A 21,661-nucleotide genomic window follows, 5' to 3' on the forward strand; every position below is an offset into this window, starting at 1 on the left:
ACTGCGGTCACCTCGTTGCGAAGTCAAATCCAGCATCTTGCTGTCACCGCTACAATGGGAAAGGGTTAGTTGTCTTCATCTGATACCGTTCTTTCCCCTCTGATCTCTGGTCTAACGTGAATTCTTTCTTAGGAACGGATAAACTCTATGTACGCAATGTCTCCGCAATTTATCACACTCAAACGCCCCTCAAAACTGACCGCGACCGTATAGATCACCCACTCGGAGTGGGCATCGGAGGATGCCTTTTCTGCCAACGCAGGCGCAGGAGTCGGAAAGGCTAGACGTGGCGGGGCGGAGGGGGCGTTCAAGCGTCTCCCCTTCAAGTTCTGCTCCCTCTCTCTGCAGCCATTTTCGCATCCTGTCTGCACCCCGTCCGGTACCATATTCGACCTCACCAACATTCTCCCCTGGATTAAGAAACATGGCACGAATCCCGTGGATGGCACGCCGCTCAAAAGCGCCGACCTGATCAAGTTGCATATCCCAACCAACGAGTCGGGTGAATTCGTCGACCCGGTCACGTACAAAGTCCTGACCGACAACACACATATCGTCGCCTTGCGGAACACGGGGAATGTATTCGCATGGGACACTGTGGAGCGTTTGAACATCAAGGGGAAATTGTGGCGCGACTTGGTCACGGACGAGGAGTTCAGTCGGAAGGATATCGTCACGCTACAGGACCCGCAGAACATCGAGTCGAGGAATATGAGTACGTTCAATTACCTGAAGGACGGCGAGACCGATATCCCCGGGCGAGATGATCAGCCGGATAATGTCAATACCAACGCGCTGGGGAGCTCTGCGAAAATTCTCAAGGCCAAAGAGGCGGTCGCTAAGGCGCGTTCGGAAAGGGCTCAGCGGACGGGCTCTGGTGCTCTATCTCAGACCAAGGCGGACGGTACTCCCGGTTCAGCATCCCTCAAAAAGGCGACTGCGCAGCAGGCAGGGAAACCTGTGCCGTACAATGCGGCTAAACATACCACCGGTCTGGCTGCCGCCTCGTTTACCAGCACTGGGATGACCCCGCACACGTCTGGTGAACTCGCCCTGCTATCTGACGAGGAATACATGCTCAAGAGAGGTCGTGTAAAGCAAAAGGGCTACGCTCGACTTTCAACGACATCCGGAGATTTGAACTTGGAGCTCCATACTGAGTATGCGCCTAAGGCGGTGTGGAACTTCATCAAGCTGGCCAAGAAGGGATACTACAAAGACGTCACTTTCCATCGCAATATCAAAGGCTTCATGATCCAGGGTGGCGACCCTTCGGGTACTGGACGCGGGGGTGAGAGTATCTGGGGCAAATATTTCAACGATGAGTTCGAGGGCCCTCTCAAACACGACTCCCGCGGGACCCTCAGCATGGCCAATAAGGGTAAGAATACCAACAGTAGTCAATTGTGAGTCCGATTCTCTTCTCTCATGACCCCCTTCATGCTGTTCTGGCGCTGATCCGATTCCATCAGTTTCATCGCCTATCGTGCACTGCCCCATCTGAATCTCAAGCACACCGTTTTCGGACACATCATCGACGATCCGACACCATCATCCCCTACTCTGAACAGTCTCGAAACCCACCCGGTCAATCAGTCTACGAACCGACCTACGCCCGACGTTCGGATTAAAGACGTGACGGTCTTTGTGGATCCGTTCGAGGAGTTCTTGAAGCAGAAGCAGGCAGAGGAGGCAGCCGGAAAGGCAGGACCAGACCCCGCGGAACAAGAAGAGAATGCTCGACGTGAGGAAGACGACCACATCACCTGGACGGGGAAACGAGTCCGGGGGGCAGGGTCGACCGACACGGGAGATAGCTCTGGCGGAGGCGTGGGCAAGTACTTGAAGGCAGCTTTGAGCAACCAGGCCGGTCAAGAGGAGGATGAGATCGTGGAATTTGTGGACGAGCCTGAACCCGAACCGATGCGAAAGAAGCTGAAAGGCAGGGGCGGGTTCGGTGATTTCAGTTCATGGGATTAGGAGGATTCTTTTTCTTTACGACGACCTAGGACATGAGGCGTATGAAAGGATATATATACTCATATAAAAGCCACCGATATGTTATACTCTGTCATGGTACTCCCATGAGCATGAAAGCAGTCCAGTGACCAAGGGGTAAAGCCGAGCCAAGTCCGGCCGCTAATCTCCGGACAGTCCGACCGTCCGACTTCGAGTTCTTGGACGAGGATGGGAACGGCTCCACCGGCAGTTCTGGGCAGATTCCGCGTTTCCGGCACTCGCTGGGTCGACCGCCCGCCGTGCTTAGTTAGCCGCTGCCCCGACTGAGCACCTGACTTGCTCTCCCCAGCATCATCGAACTACTACAACTACAACCACTTGCGATTCTCCTCCCTTTTCTGCCTCGGGGTTGTCGGATTTCCCACATCTCCCCTTTCTCCTACACGATCTCTGAACTGTGACTTGTTCCGCCGCCCGTGTCTCCGTGAGTGCCTTTGATGACCTCCCTATTCAACCCTCTGGCCATTCGGTGGCTTAGCACCCTGTCATTTCCATAGGCGCGCAGTGGGGTTGGTCACGAAATGCTCGGGGTGCCAGCTACGACGTGACAGATCACCCTGAGCCTGGCACGATGACTGGCGATCGTCTCCCGAAACTCGTGCCCGTTTCTTGTTAGCACATATATCGTCTTCTGATTTCGTTCCCTTTGACAATCAACGCGAGAGATCCGGATTCGAGGTACTTCGGCCTGCGTCGTTGCATCTCAGAACCCACCCCCCTCGCCATCCGTCATCTGATCAGCATTGCTGGACAGAAATCATCTGAGGTCCATAATGGCCACCGTCACTCCAATTTAAATTGGGAGAGAGTACTACTTGGCTCACTTACTGACACTTTCCATCTACGTAGCTCCATTCCTTCGTTTCCGCCGCAAGTCCTTCCCTTGGTTTATCTGCGGCCACTCTCATTCGCTGCCGTTGTCGCCGACCCCCGCGTCACACGTTTGACTTGCCTATAATCTTTCCCCCCAAAACCCGGCGCCGACAATCAAGCTGGCAGGGAACAAGCGGAGAAGTTTTTCTAGCCAGGGTGGGTTACTGAACAGAATGTTCAGTGGCTCCTCGAGCCCACCCAAAGAGAGACTAGATACCATCCCACATTCGACTGCCATCGACACCCCTTCCAAGGGCGTGGTGACCGAAGAAGCCGGCGTAGTGCAGAAGAAATTCTCTCCTCCCGGTGGATTCTTTACACGACGAACGAGCGAAGACCAAGCCCCTTCCGCCGACAAGAAGCGCCGGAGTAGCACGGTCACAAAAGCGGCCACCTTCTTCTCTAACGCGAAGAACTCGTTAAGCCTGAGCAGTAGTCCTCGTGAAAGCACTTTGGCCAACTACAACCCTCGGCCCGCATCAACGCTGCATTCAGCCGGGAATATGGATCCTGCATTGAGCGTTCCCCAAGGTTCATTGAATAACTCGGCCGGAGAATCGCTGCCGACCCTCCATTCATCATTCAGGGTTGGCGTCACGGAAGATCGGAATCGAAAATGTCGTCGGACTATGGAAGATACGCATGCGTATCTCTACAACTTCCTGGGATCGCCTTCATCTTCAACCCCAGCCAAGTCCGGGACCAACGATGGGGGTGACGTTTCGCCGACTGCCGAAGATAGTACCAGCGTTGTCGAGACTGATAACGGATATTTCGCTATCTTTGATGGACACGCAGGCACTTTCGCCGCCGAGTGGTGCGGAAAGAAGCTCCATCTGATCCTGGAAGAAGCCATGCGAAAGAATCCGAACACACCTGTCCCGGAACTTCTCGATCACACATTCACTGCGGCCGATCAACAATTAGAGAAGCTGCCTGTGAAAAACAGCGGCTGCACTGCTGTTATTGCTCTTCTGAGATGGGAAGACAGAGTGTCGGGTTCGAATCCGGTGACGAATTCTGCCAACAAAGACGATAGCAATTCGGAAGCTGGGGACACCCCCACGCAGCTGACCACTACCGGCAAATCATTCCCTAAGACGCAAGGGAAAGCCCAACGCCATCGTATATTGTACACAGCTAACGTTGGAGATGCGCGTGCCATTTTGTCCCGCAATGGGAAGGCGCTGCGGTTGTCCTATGACCATAAAGGTAGCGATGAGAATGAGGGCAAGCGGATAGCCCACGCTGGAGGGTTAATACTCAACAACAGGGTTAATGGTGTCCTTGCGGTAACCAGAGCCTTGGGTGATGCATATCTCAAAGATCTAGTCACCGGGCATCCCTACACAACAGAAACGGTGATCCAGCCGGACGCCGATGAGTTCATCATTTTGGCATGCGACGGAGTAAGTTTTATGATACACACTTCTTACCACGAGGGAAGCAATTGCTAACAATGTCAATAGTTGTGGGATGTTTGCAGCGACCAGGAAGCCGTAGACCTTATTCGGAACGTCCACGATGCGCAGGAAGCATCGAAAATCCTCGTCGACCATGCTCTTTCGCGTTTCAGCACCGACAATCTATCATGTATGGTGATCCGATTCGACACCGAGCGCGTGAAAAGCGTTGCCAACCGAGTCGTTGAGCCCATCGGCGTCGACGGCGACCCGCCCACGAACGTCGAGCGCGGCGTGAGCGAAGCCGAGAAGATCGTCGAAGGAGCGAGAAAGAGCATGGCCAACGCCGGGATATCAGACGACCCGGAGACCGCCGAAAAGGCCAACGAAGAAATATTACAGAAAATGTCGGACGACGAGCCCGGGCCCGAGCTTTCGGTCAACGAGCACAGTGACACGCCCATAGTAAACCAGGCGAACATCTCCCAAGGGTCCAAACCCAGCAACAGTTCTTGAGCAATCTTTTTTTTTTCTTCTAAACGAAAGCTGTTCTATGTGATATTGGCATCTCTTTATTTGAGAGGAAGATAGAGACTTTGCGAGACTCATTTCTGTATTCAGACAATGAAGTGACTTTTCTATTACGCACGCTGTTTTTTTCCTCGTCCTTCTTAATCTGTCCTTTCTTTTTTTTTCTCAGGCTTGTGGGCACAGAACTCGAGTCTCTAAGCTCGTTTTGTATCAAAGGATTCGAATCTCCCCTGCGTTGATATGGCATTCTGCACAAGGTCCACTACAACACAGAAATGTACTTCTTACTTATCTTATGCTATTCCTTTTTTTTTTTTTCTCTCGCGATGCTTGTTTTCCGAGATTGTATCTTCCTCTATATTGCAAATTCTCTTCATGAATGGGAAGCAGCTAGCGGGATGCGCCTCGTTATTTATATTCTAGCCTGCAGTTTCAATTATCAGTTAGTACTTGATCTTAATCTTTCGATCGGTCTGTCGTATACGTCTCAAAAGTTGTTAACTCCGCTGTAAATGATTATTCGACTAGTTGATCCCTGCAGCCTACCCTAATCCAAAAGGTGGATGGTTAGCACTGGCATGACTATGCGGATATCATTTCCACCCGATCCTATGATCAATCAATGATGTTGATAGAGATAATGAATTAAAGAATCATCCAGCCCACACCCACCCACATAGAGAAAGTTATCACTGCGTAGCAAGTAAATATAAAGAGAATTTAAAACGAGAAAGGAAAAAAACAAGCCAATAAAAATGACAATAACGCAATGGTAGGCCCAACCGGGAGCTCTTATATTTTCGGCTTCCCGAAGAAACTCACATCATCCCTGTTTAGTCATAGTTGGTTTTTGAGTCTAGGAATGTATGGAGAGCGAAATCATTCGACTTATGCTTTATTCGGACGGTCAATATATGGAGTACGTTTACATTTAATATTGGTTTGAACTTGGAGAACCTAAGGCGTTGAATACGTAGGAGCAGAAATCTGGGAGACTGAGTAAACATCGAATATATGTATTTGGAAAATGCCTAGAAGGTGGAAAGGGAAAAGCGGATGTGTAGTGTTGGAAGGTTCTGTGCATTCGATATACCTACGAGTGTCAGTACTAGCCCACTGTCTGCTAAACGCCATTGATCATTCCAGAACACAAGGAAAGCTAAGTATCTAAAAGTACAAATTTGTATAATGCGATACATAAAGACACATCTTTCAAATATAGACATCCATACGACCCACTCGCACTATTTCCTCAGCCTAGGCTTAGGCCTTCTTCTCCTCGAAGCTGCTGTCAGCCAGGACTTCCTGGTCGTAGTTGCGCTTCTGTCCAGGCATGACGTGGTCGCGGGACAGCTCCAGCTCACCGTGCTGGACGCGATCCGACCAAGACTCGGCCCGTCGGGCATCGTGGATATCAGTCCAGAGGATCTTCACGCCGTTGTTCTCCAACGCCCCCGTCTTGTCCTCGATCTCCTGGATCTTGTACTCGACCTGGTTCGTGCTCAAGGTCTGTTCGAAGTTGGCCACGCGCGCAGCCTGCTCCTCAGCCTTGGCCTGTTCCTTCTGCCGAGCCTGTCTCCGGCGTCGTCGAGCCGAGGGAGTGAGGTAACCACGGAGGCCATTGGCAAAGCCGTCCTTCAACTCGCTCTCCTGAATCTCGATGACGGCAGCGATGTCGGCAACGCTGGTGGCCTTCTGGTCCATCAAGACACGAGCGCGCTCTTTCTTCTCCATGAACCAGCCGATCCTGCCCTTGTGCTTCTCGTCGAACTCCTTGGCCTGCTCGGGGTCCCGGGGACGCTTCTGGTCGAGGTACTCTTGGTTGACGGTGATCATTTCCTTGGGCGGGGACAATTGCCGCTGCATGGCGAATTCTCGGAGCAGGTGGTACGCGCGAAGACCGATCTTGGAGTCGTTGAAGTGCACCGAGTAGTACGGAACCCACATATCTTTTCGGACAGTGGCGGGGATGGTTTTCTTGCCATGGTAGACGAGCTGGCGGAGGACGCTGTTTTTCTAAAAGCCACGCAAGCAGGTGTTAGCGACGCAGAGATCAGACAGGGGGAGATCCTAGAAAATGAAGCTCACCTCCAGATACCGCGTCAACGAGTACACCACCTGGTTGGTGCGAATGTTGTGGTAAACGAAAATGTTCTTGCCGTGGGTGATGGCGTTCAGGGCCTTCCGTAGCCGAGTTCCCTCTTTCGACTGATGATCCTTGAAGGCATTGGAGTTCTGTTCACGAGGCTTGCCCTGGATGATGCTGTGGTTCTCAATCGGCGGGCGACGAGCGACTTTCCAGGTCGGAATCTTGGTCGGGTCCAAGATCTTCTTGTGCAAGGGCTTTGCGGCTTGTTGGGAGGCCATTGCGGCCGGAGAGGTTGCAAAGAACCTCACTGGATGTTCCGAAACGTGGACGAATTGACTGAATAGAGCGAATTCCACTCTACCGCATGGCGATGCCCGGGGACGTATGGCGGGAAATGGAGCGGAGCGGCGGAGGAGGTGAGGATGAAAGGTTGACGGGTTGAGGCGCGGATCAATTTTTCGACGGCGAGTTCGAACGGGTGATTCCGCCCGCGCTCTCCGCTTGCCTTAGCGTGCATGCGGAGCAACGACCTCGATGGCTTCATCGAGCTTGTTATCGTCACAATTGCCGTGCAGCTTGTAACTGTCGCTGTCGGGGGCTTGCGATCGCCTCTGCTATAATGACTGGCCAATTATCCGGCCAAGCTTCTCCCTAGCTGTTCTGCGATGTCGCTGACGGTGACCACCACCCAGGTGGATAACAATGACGACGCGGGCGGTCGTCGCGAGAGGCCCTGGCTATTCCCATCGGTAAATCCAGGCCATATTATGCCTTCGGACATATAAATGTGCTCGATAGCTGACGGTCGCAACTTGCAGAATCGCAGGCTTCGTCATCTCCAAGGGATATCTGTCCGCAATCTCGTCGTTACTCCTCCGAGTAGAACTCGTGGGAAGACAATCGACGACGAGGATATCCCCAACTCTCTACAGTCGCCCTCCAAGATATTAGCCCAAGATGCCAACCGTCATTTGCATCAATCACGATCGTTTACCGATCTTCAATCTACATCCTCACGCCGCGAGAACCCCACGCGCAAAGAGCAACCCCTGCGATCGCTCCGAAGAAACACACTACCCTGGAATGACCCAAACCCACGCACGAGACAGATTAAACTGGAGGATATAACTAGGAGTCGAATGGCCGATACGTGGTTTTCCCTTCACTGTGATGGCCACGAAGGTCCCGTATACGTGAGTGAGGTCGTGGAAAACGCCACGAATCCAAGCTTCCGCGAATTCGATTTGAACATCTGTGGTCCATTGGTGTCTCGCTCGGACCGGTTGACATTGAAACTCTGGACGAAGTCGACCGCCATGATAGAGTATTTCTTGCTAGTTGAACTGCAGCTGCATCTGCAGTCGTTACAGTTTTTGGGGAAATCGCTGGATAACTTCCACCAACCCCTGCCTGCGAATTCGATTCTCTTTCATTTCGCCGATGGCGTCTACACGAACTTGACGGATCTTCCTCCGATGTGGGCGTCGTTGCCCGCGAAAAGCACTCGGCCACCGGAAGGAGCCGGGCTCTCCACGTCGTCTTACGATGCGCTGATGCGACTGGCAAACTTGGACGAGTGTATCCAAGACGCATTGCTAACGCGCGAGAGACTAGAAGCGCAGATTAGCTCCATTCTTGAAGAGAATCAGCGAGCGATCAACACGGTCAGTGAAGCTTCGCGAGCGCGGGAGCAGCTGGTTCAGACCAAGCACACCGTTTCGTCCGAACGAAAACGTCTCCGACTAGCCACAAAACGTAAGGAAGAGCTCATCGGCAGCATTCGAGCGAGAAAAGAGGCCATGGATGCTGGACGATATAGCCAGGACAAGGCTCGTAGTCATTTGCCTGATGCGCAGCAGAAGTTGGTCTCCAGTGCCAAATTGCTGGATCAGAACACCGAAGAAGCCAAGGGACAGATCCGACGGATCGGGGAGGACCTTCTCGCGATCTACCCCATCGAGCCGATTCCTGACAAACCGCTTGCTTTCACCATTGCCGGCGTCGCTCTGCCGAACTCGAATTTTGTCGACATCGACCGGGGCGCCGTGGCCGCAGCGCTGGGATGGACGGCACACCTGGTCTACATGCTGTCCTTCTACCTGTCGGTGCCCATTCCGTATCCGATCAACCCCAATCTCTCGCACTCGCTGATCCAGGACCCCGTGTCCGCTGCCCTGCCGCAGCGGACCTTTCCGCTCTATCCGGTGAACGTGCACTACCGGTTCGAGTACGGGGTCTTCCTCCTGAACAAGGACATCGAGTTCCTCCTGAACAAACAAGGGCTGCGGGTAGTCGACATCCGGCACACCCTGCCCAACCTCAAATACCTCCTGTACGTGCTGACCGCCGGGACGTCGGAGATTCCCGCACGAAAGGCCGGAGGGATTCGAGGCCTCCTGCCAGGGCGCCTCACGCCCAGCTCGTCGCGGCGCGGGAGCGAGGATAGCGTTACATATGGCGAGTCAGCTCTAGCCCGAAAGGTGCTGGGGCCCATGCCGAAATCCAATGGGGAGATTGCGCCAGACAAGGGCAAGCAGACGGCGTCTGCGTTCGTCGCTGACCCTGCGGCCCTCCCTCTGGTGTGAGTGGTCTTTTTGGATTTTGCGGTCTGTGTTTTGGTTGGGGGTTCTTTCGAAGCTTCCACGCATTTGGGCTGCGTGGAGGATCGATAGATAAGTATCTTGACCGACAGTGAGACGGACAGTGAGATGGTTGAGGAGGGTTGGTTTTTTTTTTTTTTTTTTTTTCTTGTGTGCATCTGCCTCTTAGCACTTCACTTCTGATCTGTGTTAGTATTGATATAATTTCGACCCCATGTAAATAATTATATTCGATTGTTGAGAGAATTATTTGATTCCTGCTGAAGAAGGCTGAGATAACCGCCGTCCACGTGGATGGACCCTCGAAATCCCCGACCGTCTCTTGCTCGAGGCAAACCTGTAATCTTCCTCGACCGACCAGCGATTGCTGGATTCCAGCGAATTCCACCCGTTAGCGGCGAGTCTATTGGCATTACGATTGATAACAGCAATCGAACCGCCACGACGCAAGGGCATTAATATCCTCGTGCCTCGTTTCTACCCCGCATTTGCTGGTTAGTATCTTTAGGGCTCACGAGAATCCCCAGACTTCGTTTCTTCTTCTGTTCTTCATCTCTTCGTGACCGTCGGTGGATCACGTCTCTTCGCATTGCACCATCACTAACCCCCGGAACACAATTGGCCGGGGAAAAGCGCCCAGTGGCCGCGTCGGTGCTGAGAAACGATTTCCAACTGCCCCCCACCGCTTTTTGTCGCTTTGCATCGGCAAACCCCAAACCCCGAATTTGTTTGGAAACCCACTCTTGCGCCGGCAGAAGGCGGCTGGACTCGATCATGATGGCTGTAGGGAACGACCAGCAACAGCAGACTCCGCAACCCCTCCGACAGTCGCCTGACGACCAGGACTCCGGTCGCTATTCGCAGTCCAGTCAGGGCCCCAAGTCGCCGTCGCTCCAACCCCAACATCGCCGCGGATACCAGGCCTGCGACCCGTGCCGCAAACGCAAGGTCAAATGCGATCTTGGCAGTAAGTCATAGTGCTGGGCCATCATACGATTGCTCCAGCTACTTCTCGACTACCCCGGGTTTCCAGAGCTGATCTTCCCCGGACTCTAGGCGTCGACAATCCCCGTCCTCCGCCCTGCGTGCGATGCCGCCGCGAAAGTAAGCGATGCGAGTTCTCCGCCACGCGCCGCAAGCGCAAACCCTCCGAGGTCGAGGAGCCCGTCTTCGAGGGCGTTCTTCGCCGTGACAAACGGATGATGGTGGGGGAGGTCGTCTCGAATGGCTCTCCGAGTGATGGCTCCTCGTACACGGCGACTGATCCCACCTCGTACGACAACAACACCAACACCAACTCCGCCGCCACCACGCAGGCTGCCGCCGGCCGTCCGCAACGCAAGTGGTCCGAGGGGTCCCCCTCCACCACCAGCCAGATCCCCCCTGCGACTGCCACACAGCAGCCATACCAGGCCAATGCCTCGTCGGCCACGAATTTTCCCGATGTCAAGAACACTCGGCTTCCTATGTACCCGGTTGGGGACCGATCCTCCATGGCAGGTTTCAGCCTTGAAGGAGGACAACCCATGATGAACCGCACCGCCGTCGAGCTGCTGTCGCCGGCGATCAGCAATAGCCACGACGCGCTGCATCTCCTCTCCGAAGCGGCGGGGAGGACGGAGGATCTCAACCGGCAGAGCCTCGAGAATCGATATGCCGCCCGGCAGTCCGTCTCGTCTTTTAATTCCCCCATATCGCCCCTCACGCAGGCCGGCACGCCGCGTAGCGCCGGGGGGTCATTCTCGCGACCTCCTCGGTCGGGCGCTGCGATGGGTAACTATTATCAGACCGGTACGTCGGGATCGGGTGATACCCAAGCTGCCGATGGACGCGGTCAGTCTGGTCCCTCGGACAATCCTCAAGACCCCGGCTATCTGGACGCGGTCAAGGCGTGGTCACGACTACGTTTTGTTCGTGCGGGATGGCTCTCAGTCGAAGAGTCGATGGCCTATGTGGCATAGTAAGTTCACAGCGCATCCGGCATGATCATCCGCTAACCACACGGTGTAGTTACTACGAACACCTTGCTCCTCTAAGTCCAATCGTGATCCCGGATTTCTCTCACCCCTCGACACACCGTACAATGCTCACTGACGAGCCGGTTCTCGCCGTCATGATCCTCACTACCGCTTCTCGGCACATGAAGCCAAAGGGTGATGGTGCTTATACCCGTGCGTTTTACATCCACGACCGGCTTTGGTCGTACCTTCGCGGTATGATCGAACGGTTATTCTGGGGCCAAGAAAAGTTTGGTGGTAACGGCATGGGCATCAACAAGCCTCGCTCTTTTGATCTGGCTCCCACTTCGGCCATGGTCCATGCGAAAGGAAATCTCAGATCTCTGGGGACCATCGAGGCCTTGCTGATCTTGACGGACTGGCACCCTCGGAACCTGCATTTCCCGCCCGGAGACGACGAGAACGCACTTCTCGACGTCGATGCGCAAGCACATAGCATGGAAACCGATGGTGAGAACGGCGCCAACCGATCATCCAACAATCCGGCAGAAGGTCGCCTGGCATTCCAAAAATGGCTGGAGCCTGCCTGGCGGTCCGATCGGATGTCCTGGATGTTGATGAGCACGGCACAGGCACTCGCGTTCGAGCTAGGCGTTTTTGATCAAAAGAGCGAATCCAAATCCGTCGGTGAATCCCCAGCCGAGCAGACTCGGAAACGCCGGCTGCGCCGTCTTATTCTTGTGTATATTACACAGAGCAGCGGGCGCTTGGGAATTCCATCGATGCTGCCGCTGCCGCAGTGGGCTAATGATATCCAACCGACTACTGTGACAGGTGCTAAGAATGCGGATACAACGGTTGACCGGATGCATGATTGCTGGATTGGGATCTCCAAGATCATGTACCAGAGCAACCAGCTGTTGTTTGCGTCCAATGAGCAGACTTCAGAGCTGATCCGAAGCGGACGATATCGAGATCAGATTGACCGTTTCCAGCCATTCTTGCGGGAGTGGCGACAGAATATTGACACCATTGAGCGTGAGTTGGATATTACCGTATTTTGCTGTCCGACAAAAATGACTGATAATGATCTAGTTGCTCCTGCTATGCGAATGATTTTGATGATTGAATACGAGTATACACGTAAGGTTCTTTTCACGAGATGCAGCCTTTTCTCAAACTAATGGTCTTGCGTGCTAGGATTGTATGTCAACTCTCTTGCACTACAAGCCGTAGTCGACCGCTGGACGACAATGTCGAACGAGGCGGCTCAGGCCCAGGCTCGATCCGGCTCGGGACCCTCGTCCAGTCATGGATGGTTCCATGTGCTCATGGAGCTCTACCGTGTCAATGAGCAATACATCCAGGAGGTTGTCGATGCGTCACGCAAGATTCTACATACGGTCTTGGACGGCCTTGTTCCTGGTGACCATCTCAAACACGCCCCTGTTCGAACTTGCTTTCGGATCTTGTCTGGAATGATCTTCATCCTCAAGGTTGGTTGTCTCCTATTCTACACTGTCAACAAAGAGAAATGTTCATTGAGGCTGACTTATACAGACATTCACGCTGGGCGCAAAAGAGGACGATGTTCGTGTTTCTCTCGATCTTCAAGATCGAACCATGGAAGCTCTGCGGACCAATGTTGTCGATGACGTGCACCTAAGCCATGCTATTGCCCGACTGCTTGAACTGCTCACCACTAGCATTCGTACACGCTTCTTGCGTTTTGCACCATTGGACCGTGGCGGCGACGGAGAGGCGCACGACCGCACTGCGTCGGCACCCGTATCCCGACCCCAGTCACCACGTCCGCGAGAGGGCCCGCAAACCCGACGAGATGGTTCTAATAATGGATGGGCATCCGGACCAAATGCGACGCACAATATCGGGTACGTTGATAGTAATGGTCAACAGACGGGAGGCTCTATGGGCTCGGTACATGACCCGCTGGCGGGGATTCCGGCACAGCCGATCAATTCGTCGAACATCAATGTCTCCTTCATGCCGCCACCCCCATCGGTGTATCATAACTACTACGACCCGAATACCACGCCACCGGCGGGTGGTGCTGATTTGGATAGCTCGAATCTACCCTCGCAACCCCTTCACGACAACGCCGGGGCGTCGAGCGGGCTCCCCGATTGGTTTGCGCTGCCCCTGGACCAATTCTTCAACAGCTCCACCGCGGTCGTGGACCAAGGCTTAGGAGGCACGGGGCCGATGGTCGGCGACTTCGACATGCTGGAGGTGCTTCTGAACGAGCAGTATGATGGAAACGGGGAGCACCTCGACTCAGCTGGCGGTGGGAATCTATCCTCGCAGTTTCTACAGTCCTGAGCTCGGCCGAACATGTTGAACTCCGTATTATGCTATTTAGCGATATTGGTGGGAATGTGGGGAAGTTTTCTGTATAACGAATTGTGATTGATTTCTGTTGAATAAGCAACGAATACCCTGACGGGAGGTTATCACTTCCATCCTTCTTTTTCTGTTATTTTCTATTCTAGCATCATTTGTGCATTTACTGTATTGGGACTTTTCTTTGGCCGCAGTCACTATGGAATTGCTACTGTGGTTGTACCGATAGCCTGATGATCAATGATTATACTTTTGGGCCTCAGATCTCTTGTATCATGTGCAATGACCGTGTTCATTGGTTCCGTTGGTAGTACTTGCTATACTAAAAAATGGCTTCATTGCAATTTTACCAAGAACCAATGCCGCCAGCCATGCTACCAACCACAGCGTGTAGGTCGTCCAACACAACCAAAGAAAGCAACAGAACGACTAGACACAGCTGAACACAGCTAGGATTAGGCCATCTTATGTTCCACGAGCGATCAGCCCTGACAGCCATTCGGAATCCTGGTCAGCCGTTTGGACTAGGAAACGTTGAATCGGGCTGTGATATCCCGCCACCAACATACACCGAAGGACAGAATTCGGAAACGAAGCAGAAAGGAACCTCAGATACAGCCTGACAGACGTCCAGGCACAGTCATGTAAGGCCTCCCTGTCCGACTGAGGCATATAGATCATTCGCCAGCCTCGGTCCCTTCTTTTGAGACCGTACGCCCAACTACCACCTGAGAGATATAAAAGCCCTCTTCTTCTCCTCTCTCGAGATCTATGTCCATCTACCAGCCTCTACCTCCATTAACGTTCATACTCGCTACTCAAACCTTCTACATCCACCATGCACTTTCTCTCCACCCTCATGACCGTGCTCGGCCTGAGCGCCATTGTCCTAGCTGCGCCTGCACCTGCTGAAGCCAACACCCAGGACCCCGGATGGCACGGATGCGGTAATGGGTCTGCTGTATGCTGCCCCTGATCTATCTCTTCCCATTCTAGTATTTACCCTATATGTACCCTAACATCAAATCCAAAACAGTGCCACGCCGACGCGGACTGTCGATCCCGCCCGGAATGCATCCAGATGGCTGGCGGTCCTAGCGTAAGTATCGATCTCAGTCTTGTCATGCATTGCTTGCTGTCTTCGACGCCGAGTAACTAATGTTTGGGTCTGGTTGCTGTTGCTGTAGCATATTGATCGGATTCATTGCGGTCAGGCGAACCATCCCGTTGCTTGTTGGACGGTGAGTCTATCATTTCTTTCGGATGATTAAGTTCGAATGGCTTGGTTAATTGCTGTAGTGGACCCGTTGAGTATAAATGGTCGAGGACTTCCTCAATGGCCTGGTTGGGTTTTGGGTATGATGGTGGTAGGGATATTTAGGTTATGGTACAAGTGGAGGTGTTAACTGCGGTGAAAGGGCTGTTTGGATCTCGTTAGCTATCTAGGTAGGATGAAGTTTGCTAGACATTGGTGATTGTTTTTGGCTAGTGGGATTCGTTTTTATAATGTAAATCAATAGGAACTTTGCCCACTTACAACAAGTCACAATCTTTGTAAATCCAGTATATAACGATCTGTCTAGTTAAAATCACCATTATCTCCATCTACAACGCCCACACATTGCTAGAGCCTGGTTTGTAAGGCTGAGGACCATAAAGGCATGGTGATACTTGACGCCTATAATTAGGACGATTCGATTGCAGTCACCCCAATATTAAGGCATTCTTATAATGGTTGTGTCACTGCTGAGATAGACTGGGGTCTAAACAAGACCTGGATTCTTTGCTAAGCCGAGCAGGGCTTGGAGACAGAGTATGCGTATTATCACCCCTCAGCCTCAGTCAGTCCAGTTCTCAATTATTCCGACATAGACCTCCGAAGTAAGGGGATGGTGAGATACCATTAGAAGATAATTTCCGCTGTGTGCTTACTTTATTCACTTGGCTCGGGGGTTGGAATCCAATATTAGGGCTACCTATTTTCCGATACTTGCCAGGCAATCCATGTCTCTGGGTTATGGCTGTGTAAGCAAGAACAGGTACAATCAAGCACGATCTTGAGCTTGCGGCCAGCCCTTACCGTCCATCGGCGTAGCCTCTTGTTGAAAGGCAGAAGATGGAAGATGGAAAATCAGGCAGACAAGGCCGCCGGTGACCTGATATCACGTGCTGCCCAGCTGCAGCGCTTCATTTCTGCCCTCGACAGGATCATCATTCTGGCATCTGCCAGACACCCTCGATAAATCACTTCCGTGGGAATGTGATTCCAAGCCATGCATTAATGGCTAAGCTCTTCCTGACCCGCGATCGTCAGCCTTAACGCTAAGCATTAGCTCAATCAGGGTGGACCCGGGCTCTTCACGCGGTGACCTGACAAGAGGCCCACCACTCCGTTCATTTGTCCGTCATCACCACCTTCATTTAAAAGAGGGGTTCTGAAACCCCAATCAAAATATACCTCATATCGGAGATGACACGGACCAGCGAACAGACGAAAGAAAAGGGGATGCGCGACGGTCGTCCGCTGGACGAAATGAGGTGCTTGCGACCATCGACCAACTAGGAGATAAGAGTGTGGGGATCTGGCGCGACGGTCGAAGTTTTACAGTCACATCGTGCCTTTTCCACACCGAAGATAGATGAATTGGCCCTGTTGGTCCGCTGGACGAGTGGATACTGGTCCTGCATAACATTTGAGACGAAGTAACGCCAACAGCACGCCAATGGAGCGCGGAAACGGCGATCGTCAGGGCCTCCGACGGGGGAGCCTCAGCTACCATGTGATGGATTTCCATTCTGACTGGTTTTGCTGTTATTGACCTCACATTTTCTCAGCCGTCTCTTCGATCGTGCAATCCAACAGGATTCACCCCCCTGTCCGGCTTCCCCCCTCTTCACGGCTCCCTCATCCGTCTCGATGGAGATCGTCGACTCATCCTCGAATCAAAATGCGTCGATAGATTGAGGGCCTCTGCCCCAGGCCTTCATCGTGCAGGACTGATCCGGACATGTCCGCCCATCTATCGGCCGTGGCCAAGAGGTCTTGTCAAGTCTTGTCCGAAACAAGCTACATGCTACTCACTTGGCTGTAGCATTCGTGCATGCAAATTGCAAGGGCCCTCCCTTCATCACCCCAGGGGTGCAGGACTGGCAAGGCTTGTCTCGCCTGGTGTCGGCCTCTCTCTTGCGCCATGCACCGGGGCCCTTGTCTGCTGTTATCTTGGCGCTCGCTGAATGGTGACTATTGTCAAACCGGTCCCAAACTTGCTTCGTTTGGGGAGGATCGGCAGGTTGGTATTCCTAGAAGAGGAAGAGGGCGATGAACTCGGGCATAGAGTCCTATCACGATGGCCTGGCCGAGAGGGGAGAGAGAATAGAGGGAAAACCTATATAAGGGAGCTACGATGCCAGCCTCTTTGGAAACTACCATCTCAATCTCTCTCACATCCTCTACGAGTCTGAGGCCCTGGGCTTCCTGGTCATCTACTTCACATCCCCTTCAGACATTCTTTTCTGTTCATAGTCTACATTCGCTTGTTCGAAGTACCAAGCCAGCAATCATGGTCGTCTTCAGCAAAATCACCACGATGGCCCTGGGCCTCTCGTCTGTGGCTTCGGCCCTGCCTCATGCCCAGCCTCGCAAAGGCTTCACGGTCAACCAGCTGACCCGGCAGACTGCCAACCCTAAAAGCATCAACATTCCAGCTCAGTACGCCAAGTTTCTGGCCAAGTATGGAGCCACCATTCCCCAGAGTGTCAAGGACGCTGCCGCCAAGGGCACTGTCGTGACGAAGCCGGAAGAATACGACTCAGAGTACCTGACGCCCGTGGAAATTGGCGGAACCACTCTGAACCTGGACTTTGATACCGGCTCTGCCGATCTGTAAGCTCAACCCCCAGCCCTATAACTGCACAATACTAACCAGACCACAGCTGGGTCTTCTCTTCCGAGCTGTCCTCCTCCGAACAGTCCGGCCACAGCGTCTACAAGCCCTCCTCCAGCGCCACCAAGCTGTCCGGTTCCTCGTGGGACATCTCCTACGGCGACGGCAGCTCCGCCAGCGGCGACGTCTACAAGGACACCGTGACGGTTGGCGGCGTGACGGCTAAGTCCCAGGCCGTCGAAGCCGCCAGCACCATCAGTTCCGAGTTCACCCAGGACAAGAACAACGACGGCCTGCTGGGTCTGGCATTCAGCTCGATCAACACCGTCGAGCCCAAGGCGCAAACCACCTTCTTCGACACCGTCAAGTCGCAGCTCGACTCGCCCCTCTTCGCCGTCGCCCTCAAGTACCACGCCGCCGGATCCTACGACTTCGGCTTCATCGACGACAGCAAGTACTCTGGCGAGATCACCTACGCCGACGTCGACACCTCCCAGGGCTTCTGGCAGTTCACGGCCGACGGATACGCAGTCGGTGACGGTGCCACTAAATCCGACTCCATCAGCGCTATTGCCGGTACGTCCTTCCCCCCCCCTTCAATGTCCCCCATTCCTTCCCCCATATCGCCAAACTAACAACCCCTCCCCGAAACCAAAGACACCGGCACCACCCTCATCCTAATCGACGACTCCATCGTCTCCGCCTACTACAAGCAAGTCGACGGCGCCAAGGAGGACTACTCCGCCGGCGGATACGTGTTCCCATGCTCGACCGACCTGCCCACCTTCACCGTTGTGATCGGCGACTACAAGGCCGTCGTCCCCGGCAAGCACATCAACTACGCCCCCGTCACCGAGAACGGCGAGACCTGCTTCGGCGGCATCCAGAGTAACTCTGGTCTGGGGCTCTCGATCCTCGGTGACGTGTTCTTGAAGAGCCAGTATGCGGTGTTTGATTCTGAGGGGCCCCGGATTGGGTTCGCCAAGCAGGCTTAATTTATTTAGGTGCTTGGCTTTTTGGTGTGCTGCTTGGCTTGGAAGGGTAATGATTTGTGATGGTTGATGTTATATGGATGTACATGCTTAGTTGGGGGTGCGTGGTTTATCTTGTTGATGTTGATATTGATTAATGCATGATCTATAAAATGAATAAAATTATAAAGACAAACTCTCTGCTTTGAATTGGTAGGTTTGCAGGACTAAAAGCCCAATTATCAAGGCTGATTCTCCCAAACTACAGTATTGAGTATTGAAAAGGGTTAAATGTGCAATTACATGTCTTACATATAGCCCACACAGCATGCAAATTATTCCATATATTCAGGGTATACACATAACTCAAACATCATTTCGTCTGTCTCAGGAAATCAGATGTCATGAAATGGTATAATATGATAGGAGATTATAGAATCTACTGTACAAACAATGTCCAGCAAAGTCAGGTCAGTTTGAAGGAAAAAAGCCCAAAGAACTAACCCAATGCACCCGCAATCCAAAGCTATAAGATCAAGCAATCCCAATAAAGCCAGTCACGCCGACACCTCATCCACTTTATTTGCTCTGAAAGTGACAAATAAACAAGGGGGAATCGAACCAAAACCCCATCCAACCCATATCAACTCATCCGCACCAATGTGGAAAAATATATGCCGTGAAGAAGACCAGAGTGTATCAACCAAGAGAAGAAAGCCTATGTACCCGCTAAGATTATACAATAAGTCGAGATCGAATCAGATGTCATTATATCATAACTCCTGTTTGTCCAGCTCCCAGATTTCCCAATGCTTGATGACTTCCCATCCGACTCGGCGGACGCGTCGGCGCCAGAGACGGGCTTCCGGGTTCAAGTGCTGGGGAATACAGGGGTTGGAGATTTCAGTAGATGGGAGTTCGGTTTCCACCGGCTTCGTGGCGATCAGGGTGTCGTCTCGGTTGCGTTTGCCGAGGACGGGAGGGGGAGGTTGTTTGGGTTGCTGACCGGGTAGCGGCTGTGATCGATTGGTGCTGACAGAGGGTGCCACGGTAGATGTGAGGATGCCGTTGGGACTGGCGCCGTCGTCCTGGACGCTGGACGGAGTCTTCTCTGGGTCACAGTTGGACTCGGTGGCCGGGGATTGCCATTGGGAAACGTGAGTTTCGGGATGGGCCTCACTGGACGGTATCGTGTAGTATTCACCAAGGTGGAAGACCTTGCGGCCCATGCCGAATATCTTCAGCCGGCTGAAGACCTGCTGGTCGGCGAGCGATTCGCTCAGCTTTTCACAGAGTACCTGGTCATCAGCCTCGACAATGTCGGAAAAGTTCCGCGCGGAAGTGAACACGTTGACACCGGACAAGGGTCGGGGCATGTTAGCCGGAGCAGCTTGGCCTGTGGATTGAGATCCGGTGTTGGTCGGGACGAGCAGGCGAAGGGCAGTCAAGTTTCGCAAGAACGGAAGGATGAGCCCCAATGTTTCCATGCTTGAAAAATCGGTGGCCAGTCCCAGTTGCTCTAGGTGTGGCGAGGCATGGACGAGACGCGCGATGGCGGAGCTTGAGAGTGGCCATCGGGCAGGCAATAAGAGATGACGTAACGAGGCGCAGTGGTTAGTTACGATGATGTTGAGGTAGCTATCGCGCAAACTGGGTTGCATATTGGAGGTAGACTGTGTGGAGTCGGGGGTCGGGACCGCAGCGGTACCGTTCGTGTGAGAATTGCCTTGGTCCACGGACGGAGGGGTGAGGGCAGAGCAGGATGGCACCAATTGTCGGGGTGAGTTGATGTCGTCTAATGTGTTGGTCGTTGCGTTGACAAAATATAGCTTCTCCAGCCCAGTAAAAGAAGCCAGGAAATCGATGTGTTTCCGCGATGTCGAGTCTTGCCGCATGGACTTGATTTTCATGTGTTCCTTGGGTGGATTGTTCGGCCACGTGCTGTCGACAAATGTATTCATATAATTGATGTCGTCGGTTCCGATGTTGTTGAGGATAACAATATCGTCGACCGTCTTCGGGTTAAAAGCAAGCTGGAAGTCTTCCGTGTGCAGAGCATAGAGGTTCTGAAGCCCCATGGTCTTGACCGAAAGGGGTTGTCTCGTCGCGATACATTTGCGGAAGTAATCGTGAAGCATGACGCTGGGCTCTTGCGCCGTCCTCATCCGGGGCGACCAATGCAACTTCAGGACCCGCAGTTTGCGACACTTCCAGAGCAGCGTCGACACATCATCGGGGTAGCAGAGGGGATCGATATCGGTGATTTTGAGATAGCGCAGATGAGGTAGGGCGGGGATGGTGATCATGGGTCGCGGGTGACGACTCGATGGAAAGCGCACGGTCAGCGACGTCAGCTTGGGTAACTGTGTGAGCCCGATGTATACAGTCTCCAGCATCTTGGTACTGAGCTCCCAGCTGAAACTCTCCAAGTCCGGCATCCTGTCGACCGCCGCCCGAACCGCGATATTGAGCATCATCGACGAGTCCGGGACACGTCCCACGCGCGCATGCTCCTCGAGCTCCTGTTCTCGCCAATTACCCCGCAGCGTGAGCGATCGCACGAGACCTGCATAGGGACGCGTGATGACAGCGTTAAGACCCATCGAGAAGGGGCTTGCGCTGCCCATGCCTTCGGGCTCATCTCCGCGGTATCGAATTTTGTCGTAGGAGGTCAAGGTCAGGTTCCGGTAGAGTTGGGGCAGGGACATGTAGTTTAAAACGCGACATGTTCGACAGATACGGGCGAGGTCGCCGGGATCATCTAACTGTACCAGCGGATTAGTCGCCAAATAAGCTCCGAGGACGTGTGAGTGAGCAGGCTGCAAGGCGGACACGTACGTGAGCAATGATGCGAGCGATCAGGTTCAACGGTAGAACCATCAAAGAGCTTCCCCCCGGCCGATCATTCGAGACGCAGGCGTCAAACATATTCCGGTTGACGGTCGCCATGGTGCGACGCCCAGAGGCGATGA

The 21,661-nt window shown here is 53.3% G+C and overlaps 8 protein-coding genes across 8 annotated transcripts; 6 read left to right on the forward strand and 2 right to left on the reverse strand.

The window, feature by feature from the left end:
- The first annotated feature begins 18 nt into the window (after window positions 1–18).
- Window positions 19–2,072, forward strand: P170DRAFT_440597 (PPIL2 family peptidylprolyl isomerase). Its single transcript, XM_024850118.1, has 4 exons — window positions 19–64; window positions 133–149; window positions 214–1,406; window positions 1,473–2,072. The coding sequence occupies exons 1-4, from the start codon at window positions 55–57 to the stop codon at window positions 1,978–1,980; spliced, it is 1,728 nt and encodes a 575-aa protein (XP_024699592.1). The 5' UTR covers window positions 19–54; the 3' UTR covers window positions 1,981–2,072.
- A 993-nt stretch (window positions 2,073–3,065) lies between these two features.
- On the forward strand, window positions 3,066–5,408 carry ptcG (type 2C protein phosphatase PTC1; the record flags this gene model as incomplete). The annotated part of the gene is made up of 3 exons (XM_024851124.1): window positions 3,066–4,301; window positions 4,362–4,760; window positions 5,355–5,408. 3 exons carry the CDS (start codon window positions 3,066–3,068, stop codon window positions 5,406–5,408), a joined length of 1,689 nt encoding a protein of 562 aa, XP_024699593.1.
- Window positions 5,409–5,944: 536 nt separating this feature from the next.
- P170DRAFT_392437 (mitochondrial 54S ribosomal protein mL67) lies at window positions 5,945–7,315 on the reverse strand. The gene is made up of 2 exons (XM_024845975.1): window positions 6,915–7,315; window positions 5,945–6,842 (listed from the first exon to the last, which is right to left on the reverse strand). The coding sequence occupies exons 1-2, from the start codon at window positions 7,191–7,193 to the stop codon at window positions 6,090–6,092; spliced, it is 1,032 nt and encodes a 343-aa protein (XP_024699594.1). The 5' UTR covers window positions 7,194–7,315; the 3' UTR covers window positions 5,945–6,089.
- A 133-nt stretch (window positions 7,316–7,448) lies between these two features.
- On the forward strand, window positions 7,449–9,662 carry P170DRAFT_416812 (putative UV radiation resistance protein (UVRAG)). Its single transcript, XM_024847143.1, has 2 exons — window positions 7,449–7,664; window positions 7,734–9,662. Exons 1-2 carry the CDS (start codon window positions 7,581–7,583, stop codon window positions 9,498–9,500), a joined length of 1,851 nt encoding a protein of 616 aa, XP_024699595.1. The 5' UTR covers window positions 7,449–7,580; the 3' UTR covers window positions 9,501–9,662.
- Window positions 9,663–10,292: 630 nt separating this feature from the next.
- P170DRAFT_450447 (putative C6 transcription factor) lies at window positions 10,293–13,813 on the forward strand (the record flags this gene model as incomplete). Its single annotated transcript, XM_024851125.1, has 6 exons — window positions 10,293–10,482; window positions 10,572–11,475; window positions 11,526–12,511; window positions 12,569–12,616; window positions 12,674–12,969; window positions 13,034–13,813. 6 exons carry the CDS (start codon window positions 10,293–10,295, stop codon window positions 13,811–13,813), a joined length of 3,204 nt encoding a protein of 1,067 aa, XP_024699596.1.
- An 859-nt stretch (window positions 13,814–14,672) lies between these two features.
- P170DRAFT_468009 (uncharacterized protein) lies at window positions 14,673–15,654 on the forward strand (the record flags this gene model as incomplete). Its single annotated transcript, XM_024852519.1, has 5 exons — window positions 14,673–14,795; window positions 14,871–14,933; window positions 15,022–15,075; window positions 15,355–15,388; window positions 15,418–15,654. 5 exons carry the CDS (start codon window positions 14,673–14,675, stop codon window positions 15,474–15,476), a joined length of 333 nt encoding a protein of 110 aa, XP_024699597.1. The 3' UTR covers window positions 15,477–15,654.
- Window positions 15,655–17,394: 1,740 nt separating this feature from the next.
- On the forward strand, window positions 17,395–18,713 carry P170DRAFT_367476 (pepsin-like aspartic protease; the record flags this gene model as incomplete). The annotated part of the gene is made up of 3 exons (XM_024844808.1): window positions 17,395–17,717; window positions 17,768–18,294; window positions 18,376–18,713. 3 exons carry the CDS (start codon window positions 17,395–17,397, stop codon window positions 18,711–18,713), a joined length of 1,188 nt encoding a protein of 395 aa, XP_024699598.1.
- Window positions 18,714–19,093: 380 nt separating this feature from the next.
- On the reverse strand, window positions 19,094–21,621 carry P170DRAFT_440603 (uncharacterized protein). The gene has a single exon (XM_024850119.1). The coding sequence runs from the start codon at window positions 21,395–21,397 to the stop codon at window positions 19,463–19,465; it is 1,935 nt and encodes a 644-aa protein (XP_024699599.1). The 5' UTR covers window positions 21,398–21,621; the 3' UTR covers window positions 19,094–19,462.
- Window positions 21,622–21,661: the final 40 nt, after the last annotated feature.

The sequence above is a fragment of the Aspergillus steynii genome, assembly GCF_002849105.1.
Source record: "Aspergillus steynii IBT 23096 chromosome Unknown P170scaffold_9, whole genome shotgun sequence".
NCBI classification, from domain to species: Eukaryota; Fungi; Ascomycota; class Eurotiomycetes; order Eurotiales; family Aspergillaceae; genus Aspergillus; species Aspergillus steynii.

What these genes read in the sequence shown, in the direction of transcription:
- P170DRAFT_440597 (XM_024850118.1), top strand. An exon ending in AATACCAACAGTAGTCAATT is followed by an intron (nt 1,407 to 1,472) that starts GTGAGTCCGATT and finishes CGATTCCATCAG; the next exon opens with TTTCATCGCCTATCGTGCAC.
- P170DRAFT_392437 (XM_024845975.1), bottom strand. Translation starts at nt 7,193, where the DNA reads ATGGCCTCCCAACAAGCCGCAAAGCCCTTGCACAAGAAGATCTTGGAC. An exon ending in CGTTGACGCGGTATCTGGAG is followed by an intron (nt 6,843 to 6,914) that starts GTGAGCTTCATT and finishes CGTGGCTTTTAG; the next exon opens with AAAAACAGCGTCCTCCGCCA.
- P170DRAFT_416812 (XM_024847143.1), top strand. Translation starts at nt 7,581, where the DNA reads ATGTCGCTGACGGTGACCACCACCCAGGTGGATAACAATGACGACGCG. An exon ending in GGCCCTGGCTATTCCCATCG is followed by an intron (nt 7,665 to 7,733) that starts GTAAATCCAGGC and finishes CGCAACTTGCAG; the next exon opens with AATCGCAGGCTTCGTCATCT.
- P170DRAFT_440603 (XM_024850119.1), bottom strand. Translation starts at nt 21,397, where the DNA reads ATGTCCCTGCCCCAACTCTACCGGAACCTGACCTTGACCTCCTACGAC.